Source organism: Bos mutus, chromosome 8 (assembly GCF_027580195.1).
Source record: "Bos mutus isolate GX-2022 chromosome 8, NWIPB_WYAK_1.1, whole genome shotgun sequence".
NCBI lineage: Eukaryota > Metazoa > Chordata > Mammalia > Artiodactyla > Bovidae > Bos > Bos mutus.
In genome coordinates this window covers 89,197,287-89,206,333 of record NC_091624.1, presented here as the reverse complement: position 1 = coordinate 89,206,333, position 9,047 = coordinate 89,197,287, and the positions used below count along the sequence as shown (strand labels likewise).

At 37.7% G+C, this 9,047-nt stretch overlaps 1 protein-coding gene across 1 annotated transcript; it reads left to right on the top strand.

Annotated features, from left to right (window-relative positions):
- Positions 1-5,508: 5,508 nt before the first annotated feature.
- Positions 5,509-6,809, top strand: IFNE (interferon epsilon). The gene has a single exon (XM_005887858.2). The coding sequence runs from the start codon at positions 5,509-5,511 to the stop codon at positions 6,088-6,090; it is 582 nt and encodes a 193-aa protein (XP_005887920.1). The 3' UTR covers positions 6,091-6,809.
- The last annotated feature ends 2,238 nt before the right edge of the window (positions 6,810-9,047 follow it).

Sequence of the window (9,047 nt, the reverse complement as noted above, 5' to 3'; positions counted from 1 at the left end):
GGCACAGTTGTGCTCCCATAAAACTTTATTTATGAAAACAAGTAGCAAACTGGATTTGACCCATGGGTTGTAGTTTGCTAGCTTCTAATTTAGATCATTAATGTTGAGAGAACTTCAACTTCCAGGCATGATAGATGACTCAATGCACCCTCCCACTTTAAACAACTGAAAAACAAAATAAAACATATGATACAATACAATAGCTTTCAGATATTGAGTAACAGGAAACATAGAATAATGATCCTTGAGAAAAAGGAAATAAATATAGTTAGCTTACTATGTAGAAAAATTGCTCCTGCTTACTATGTAGAAAATTTCTAGGCTGCAGCATGAGGAGGAGGAGGAGGAGAAAACCCAAACGTATCAGTGATCTCATTGAGTTGATTGTCAGAGTTTGAAATTCAGAGAGGAAGAAAATATAGATGAACTTGAAGTTATAGCCATTGAACTATCAAAAACAAAAGAGAAAAAGACTAAATGAACAAAACATCATTGGCCCATATGATACTACTGAATGGTCTGACATATCCACAACAGAGTCCTAAAAAAAGATGAAAAATGTTGGGAAAAGTAAGGTCTAAAACTTATCTGATTTTGATGAAAATTATAGAAGCACAGATTCAAGAAACTCCCAAGTAGAAGACACAAGAAGAAAATTACCTCAAGGCACATCATAATCAAATTGCTGAAAATAATTACAGAGAGAAAATCTTAAAAGCTGTCAGAGAACAAGGAGAAACATTATGTACAGGGGAATAAAATTAAGAATGATAGCAATCTTCTCTTCAGAAATAATACAAACCAAAAGACAGTGGGACAATACCTTTAATACAGTTCTGAAAGGGAAAAAAGCCTGTCATTTTAAAATTCTATACCTAGTAAAAAGTGTTTTAAAAATGAAAAAAATGTTTCAGACAAACAAAAGCCAAGAGAATTTATTGCTAGTCAAACTGAAATACAAGACACATTAAAGGAAGTTATTCAAGAAGAAAGAAAGTAATACCGCATAGAAATTTAGATCTATAAGAAGGAATGAAGGACAAAAAACAAGGTCATCATGCATAGCACAGGGAACTATATTTCAGTATCCTGTGATAAACCATAATGAAAAAGAATAAAAAAGATTGTATGCATTTGTACAACTTAATCACTTTGCTATACAGCAGAAGTTAACACAGCATTCTAAATCAACTATACTTCAATAAAAATTTTTTAAAAAAGAATGAAGACCACTAGAAATGGTATCTGTGTAGGTAAATGTGTGATAATGGTAGGGATGGCTGGTTAGATAGTGAATATGTGAGTAAATATAGAAAACAGATTTCCAAAATCTCTCTACTATTACAAGTACAATGTAATTGACTAATTTAAAGGACCAATATCAATGCATTTGAGGTTTAAAACATATGAAAATGTCTGACAACAATAGTACAAAGGGTTTAAGGGAGGAGATATAGTGACATCAGACCCTTTCAGAAGCCCAGAGCAACTCAGCTCAAAAGAGCCACAAGAAGATAAAAATGTTTCATTTTTAATTCTTCTGTTCTATCTATAAAAATATTTTACCATAACTATGAATCCCTAGGAAGAATGTGGCTGATTTAGTATTTGTTAAGTGGAAGTCAACAAATATGTATTAGTTATTTATCACAATTTAGGCACCATGTTGTTGCTACTGTTTGATCGCTAAGCTGTGTCTGACTCTTTTGTGACCCTGTGAACTGTAGCCTTCCAGTCTCCTCTGTCCATGGAATTTCCCAGGTAAGAATACTGAAGTGGGTTGCCATTTCCTTCTCCAGGGGCTTTTCCCAACCCAGGGATCAAACCCACGAATCCTGCATTGGCAGGTGGATTCTTTACCACTAAGCCACCAGGGGAACCCTTAGGCACCATACTATATTTTTATTTATAATATTTTATCTGCTAATCCTTAAAACTTTTATAAATTAGAGATTAAAAAGCTGAGGCAGATAGAGATTAAGTAATTTTCACAAAGTCACACAACCAGCAGATGGTAGAGAGAATATTCCATTCCAGGTCTTTGTGACTTCAAAATCCAAATTCCATAATTCAGCTGATAATACGTGACAAATTTCTTCTTTTTCTCTACCATTTCCTTAAGCACTTGGCTTCTGTAGCAGCCAGTGGGAAGGAACAGAGCCCTTTGGCCACTGAGTCACTTTATAAAGTTACTAGTTGCCCTGGATGTGAAAACATGAATGAAGTATTGAGACATTTGTCATCCTGATGACACCAGCAAGCAGAGAAACACAAGGTACAGATGTCAAATAACTAATAACTGTAATGGAATTACTAGGTAATTTTTGATCCTGTGAAGAGTTTAAAAACTTTTCAAAGAGGACATGATTTACAGAACAATATTCAGTGCAAACTATACATGGCTTGGATGTTAAGTTTATAGTCATGGGCACAAAGTTTAACATGACATAACTACCTTTGAATGGTTTCTACTCTGTCCAGTTCAGTGTGAAGTTTTCTTTTCTTGCCAATTCCCACTCCTTGACATCAGCTTAAAGCCTGTTTACCTTGTTAGCTCAGATAAGACATTTCTGTAATTTGACTCTCATGGACCTGGATCTGAAAGTTCAAATTCCACAGCACCCAAAATGTTTGAAACCTTTTGATTGATGTAGTTGAACTTTTGAACAGGAAAAGATTCCTCCATGGACCATGTTGACTTAATTTATTAAGATCAGAATGACTAAATGACACCAACATATAATTGAGCTGGTGGATAATGAGGCCACGCATGTTTATATTCTTTTTCCAGCACTTGTGATCTCACTCAGTGACCTGCAAAAAAAAAAAAAAAAAGGTCAAATATGAGATGTAACATCTTGTATTACTTTGTGGTAGAGCACATTGTCAGTCCAAGACAACATGGGTTTATTAAGCTCCTACTGTAGTTGTATAGCAGAGAAGGCAATGGCACCCCACTCCAGTACTCTTGCCTGGAAAATCCCATGGATGGAGGAGCCTGGTGGGCTGCAGTCCATGGGGTCGCTAAGAGTCGGACACGACTAAGCGACTTCACTTTCACTTTTCACTTTCATGCATTGGAGAAGGAAGTGGCAACCCACTCCAGTGTTCTTGCCTGGAGAATCCCAGGGACGGGGGAGCCTGGTGGGCTGCCGTCTATGGGGTCGCACAGAGTCGGACACGACTGAAGTGACTTAGCAGCAGTAGCAGCATAGTTGTATAGACAGTAAAAATAGGAGTGTTTATTACACATTCATAAGAGGTCTTAATGTTAGAAGGTTGTAAGACAATTAAATAAATAACCATTTATAAGACAGACCAAGAAAAGTGTCTTAAAAGGTGCAAAGTTCTGTGAGGATGCAGAGAAGAGATTATAGCTCCCTGGGAGCAGTCTAGGCCCTAAAGGAGAAGTAGTCCTTAGTCCTTGGACAGACAGGTACTGGGAATGAAGGAGGCAACAAGTGATGTTTTAGAGAAAGAAAATATTACTAAACATACACACACAAGTCTGGACAATCCCATGGACAGAGGAGCCTGGCAGGCTACAACCCATAAAGTCACAAAGAGTCAGACACGACTGAAGCAACTGAGTGTGCACACATATACCACATTTGGAGCAACAGTGAGAGATAAGATTGGAACGGTTGATTGGGGGTTTATTCTGAAGAATTTAGAATATGGAACTGGAGACTTCCTGGTGGTACAGTGAATAAGAATCCGCTTGTCTGCCAATGCAGGGGACACAGGTTCAATTCCTGATCTGGGGAAGTTCCACATGCCGTGGGGCAACTAAACCCCTGCGCCACAACTACTGAGCTCACGTGCTGTGACTGCTGGACCCAGGTGCTGCATCTTGTAAAGCCTGTGTACCTAGAGCCCGTGCTCTATAACAAGAGAAGCCACCACAGTGAGAACCCCATGCACCACAACCAAGAGTAGCCCCAACTTACCTCACCTAGAGAAAGCTGCATGCAGCAACAAAGGCCAGCACAATCAAAAATTAATTAATTTAAAAGGTAGTTGTTAAAAAAAGAATACGGAACTTGTAATTCAAGAAGCATTACTGATGTAAACTAGCCACATTGGTTTTCCTTAGTTATTGGTACCCTAGGGAATATAGACTAATCAACTGCTCCCAAACTCTTTCCACATATGATGTGATGATTTATAATGTTTACATAGCATTTCATTATGCGGATTTCCCAACATTTATTTAACCATTCCACTATTGTTGGACCTATATGGTGTCTGTAATGTTCTGCAGTTGCAATAATTTTATAACAATCTTCTTTTGCTAATATTTTCCTTTTTATATTACTTCCATAGGCTAGAATCTTAGATATTGAACTGCTTGGCTAATACACAAAGCAATTTAAGATTGCTGATACATATCTTAAGGTTAATCTGCTCAAGCATTTATGCAAAGATACAGTTCTACTTGAGGTTTAAAATTTAGTAGTGTAAAAAGGAGACAACAGACCCAAAATGGAATTACTTATGCTAAACTCCATGCCAGTAAACCAAGACTTAATATTTAACTTAATTGCAATTTCAACACCCCAGGAATGTAACCTTTAACCAGTCAACCTAGAATTACCTGGTTAGCAGTAGTGAAGTAATCTGCATATAGGCACCTCCATCCCCCTTAGGAAGGCAACTTTGCCTGAAACAGTACTTTTTTTGTTAATAATTTTCGTTTTTCTGCCCCCTTTCTACTTTAAAAACCTTTCCTTTGCTATAGCTCGGTGGAACCAATTTGACCTTTAAATTTACTCAGTTAAATTTTTCTTGTTTAATTTTTGCCTGTGTTATGGCTTCCCAGGTGGTGGTGGTGGTAAAGAACCCACCAGCCAATGCAGCAGATGTAAGAGATCTGGGTTCCATCCCTGGGTCAGAGGTCTCCTGGAGGAGGGCGTGGCAACCCACTCCAGTATTCTTGCCTAGAGATTTCCATGGACAAGAGGAACATGGCGGGCCCCAGTCTAGGGTCGCAAAAAGTCGGACATGACTGAAGTGACTTAGCACACCTGCACATACACCATATAGGTGCTGCTGAGTCTCTGATAAACATAACTCCATGAAAGACCATTCCTTTAAAAAGAAAAACTTACTCTCAATAAAAGAACTTTAATAAGCTTGACTAAATATTTAGAAAGCATATTGTGTTGAGTGAAACTTTATGTATAATAAATAATGAGAGTAATAGAAGATCATTTTGCATGACTGGTCTGTTATTGTCTCAAGGAACACATGCAGAGAAAACAAATTCTTTTGATTACTTCCTCAAATAAACCAACACAATGGAAAGTGGAAGAAATGTCCCGTAAACCTTGTGAAAAGGGAACCAGAAAGCTTAACATGTAAACTTGGAGAAATGACAACATTAGAAAACAAAACTACAAAAGAGAACACTTTCCAGAATAGTCTAAGATGTACAAAACAAATAATCACTAGAGTCTGGGCTTTATCCAGTCTGCACAGAGATAAGTGGAATATTTGACCTTCACCATGATTAACAAGGCTTTCTTTGAAATTGTGTTGGTTCTGTTGGCTTATTCCACTGTTTGCTCCCAAGAGCTGAAACTGGTTCTTTGCCAGCAAAGGAGAGTGAACCAAGAGAGTTTAAAACTTTTGAATAAACTGCAGACCTCGTCAGTTCAGCAGTGTCTACCACACAGGAAACACTTCCTGCTTCCCCAGAAGTCTGTGAATCCTCACCAGTATCAGAAAGGACAAGTACTGGCCATTCTTCATGAGATGCTTCAACAGATCTTCAGCCTCTTCAGGGCAATTGTATCTCTGGATGGTTGGGAGGAAAGTCACACAGAAAAGTTCCTTGTTGAACTTCATCAACAGCTGGAATACCTAGAAGCACTCATGAGACTGCAAGCAAAGCAGAAAAGTGACACCTTGGGCAGTGAGAACCTTAGATTACAGGTTAAAATGTATTTCCAAAGGATCCATGATTACCTGGAAAGCCAGGACTATAGCAGCTGTGCCTGGACTATTGTCCAAGTGGAAATCAACCGGTGTCTGTTCTTGGTATTCCGACTCACAAGAAAGCTGAGTGAACAGGGCATGGAAACTTGACCCATGTGAAGGAACAGCCGACTGCAGGCTTTAAAAGCATAGCACGGAGGGGTAGTGGGATTTCTCCAGGCACTATTATTTTCTTTTTGTTTTAAAGTAGTACTGTTCTTTGGTTTTGTGTGTTTGTGTGTGTGTGTGTGTGTGTGTGTATCTTTGCTTTAAAGATGATGCACATTGACTACAGTTGTTTTTATTTTGTAATGTCACTTTGTATTTTCTGTCCATCTGAAATTTTCATGAATTGAAGTGAATCATTAATATTTCATAATTTTCTTCAAATTAGTATATTTTCATAAAAACTGGCCAAGTAGATATAATGAACTTTATCTTCACTGTAATACTTTGCTTATCATTGAATATTCATCCCAGTGATTTCTTTTTTTTAATTAATTTGTATTGGAGTATAATTGCTTTAAAATGTTGTGTTAGCTTCTGCTGTACAGCAAAGTGAATGAACCATATGTATACATATATTCCTCTTTTTTAGATTTCCTTCCCATTTAGGTCACCACGGAGCATTGAGTAGAGTTCCCTGTGCTATATAGTAGATTCTTGTTAGTTATCTATTTTATACATGAAAGTGAAAGTGTTAGTTGCTCAGTTGTGTCCAACTCTTTGCAACCCCATGGACTGTAGCCCACCAGGCTCCTTTGTCCATGGAATTCTCCAGGCAAGAATATTGGAGTGGGTAGCCATTCCCTTCTCCAGGGGATCTTCTTGACCCAAGGATCAAACCCAGGTCTCCTGCATTGTAGGCACATTCTTTACCATCTGATCCACCTCCCTTTCCCTATTGATATCCATATATTTATTCTCTCTGTCTGTGTCTCTATTTCTGTTGTGCACATAAGTTCATCTGTATCATTTTCTAGATTCCATATATAGGTGACAATTATATAATATTTGTCTTGTCTTTCTGACTTATTCCACTCTATATGACAGTCTCTAGGTCCATCTATGTCTCCACAAGTGGCACAATTTCATTCCTTTTTCTGGCTGAGTAGTAATATTATGTAATTATATATATAATGAAATATTATCCTCTTTATCCATTCCTCTGCTGATGGACAGTTAAGTTGCTTCTATGTCCTGCTATTGTAAATAGTGCTACAGTGAACATTGGGGTGCATGTATTTTTTTGAATTATAGTTTTCTCCAGTTATATGCCTGGGAGTGGGATTGCTGAGCCATATGGTAATTCTATTTTTAATTTTTGAAGGCACTTCCATACTGTTCCCCATAGTCTCTGTGTCAGCTTACACCCCACCAACAGTGTAAAAGGTTTCTCTTTTCTCCATACTCTGTCTAGGATTCATTATTTGTAGGTTTTTTGATGATGGCTAGTCTGACTGGTAGGAGGTGATACCACACTATAGTTTTGATTCCTCTATTTAGTGAATGTTGAGCATCTTTTCATGTGTTTGTTAGCCATCTGTATGTCTTTGTTATCCATCTGTATGTCTCCATTCATGTTTTGATTTTTTTTTTTTTTTTTTTTTTGCTACTGAGCTGCATGAGCTGTTTGTATATTTTTGATATTAATACCTTGTCATTTGCTTCATTTGTAAATACTTTCTCCCATTCTGAGTGCTGTCCAGTGATTTCTTTATTTGCCAGAAATTGATAGCAACAATGAGAAATATTAGGAATAATTTATCTTGCAAGTTCTGAAAATAACTGATTATTTGTTATAGGCAACACAATAGAAGTAAGGCCAAAGGACATGAATAAGCAGTTTGCAGAGGAAAAAATAAATGCATGAAAAGAGGTTCAACCTCAAACATAACAATTAAAAATAGAAATTAAAAGTGAATAATATGCCATTTACAACCGATCAGATAGATGAGACTGAATTTGATTTTTAAAACACTGTCATGGAGACTTTGGAGGAGGGATGCTCTTATAATTTTCCAGAGCACCAGAAACTGGCACAGTCACTGTGGAGGCAAATTGGTGAACTCTGTTAAAATCACAGATGCATGTATACCTTTATTCATCAAGTGCAGGTCTGCAATGTGTCCTGTAAAAACACTTGCATCCATGTGAAGTGACTTACATACAGCGTTATTCATTGCAACATTATATATAATATCAAAAGACAGGAAAACACCCAAATCCTTCCAGTTAGAGACAGTTAAGGCATATTCACACAAAGGAAAACTATTCAGCTGGAGGAAAGAATGAGGTGCTGTTACCATACTGGGGGGAACATAAAAATAGGCAAGATGCAGACTGTATATAAAATGCTGCATTTGAGATTAAAATGTAATACAAATTTTTTATATTTGACCTTATGTATGAATAAATCACAAATATACAAGCAATAAATTACAGTGATGATAACCTATATTTTGTGGGGTAGGTTGGGGAGAGAAACTAAGGGAGGAGGACAGGGTAGAAGAGGCTTTACCACATATTTTTATATTTTGATTTTTAGTCATTTGAAAGGTAAAAATTAAAATAATAAAATATATCTAACAAGTCACAGTTATCAGAAATATACATGGAGGAGTCCTGTTGGTCAAAGGAAGTGTTAGGTGAGGGCTAGAAGAAACAGGAATGAGCCAGCCTGCCCTTGGGTTGGCCCGGAGCAAGGGCTGGGTGGGAGGAGAGCTGGAAAGAAGGGTACCAATGTCAAAGGAGAGGAGATGCTGATAAGGAAGGGCTTCCAGCTCTTCCACCCAGGAGCTCCCCAAAATCATCATGGAACAAATGTGAGGCTGGAGAAACTGAAGGTCACTAAGGCTTGGTGACTTTTCCACAGTCATCAATGTGAGACGCATAGCTGTGGCCCAGAAATTTGGTGCTCATTCTATCACTTTATGGCATGCTCTGCCTCAGGTTCATTGTATAATTCTAGTTAAAAGTCATCGCTGGCTGTAAAAGCCTGCTGAGGAGCATATTCCTTTTCAGTTTAATTAATGTGTGTTAACTGTTGGCCAGTGCTTCCAGATTTG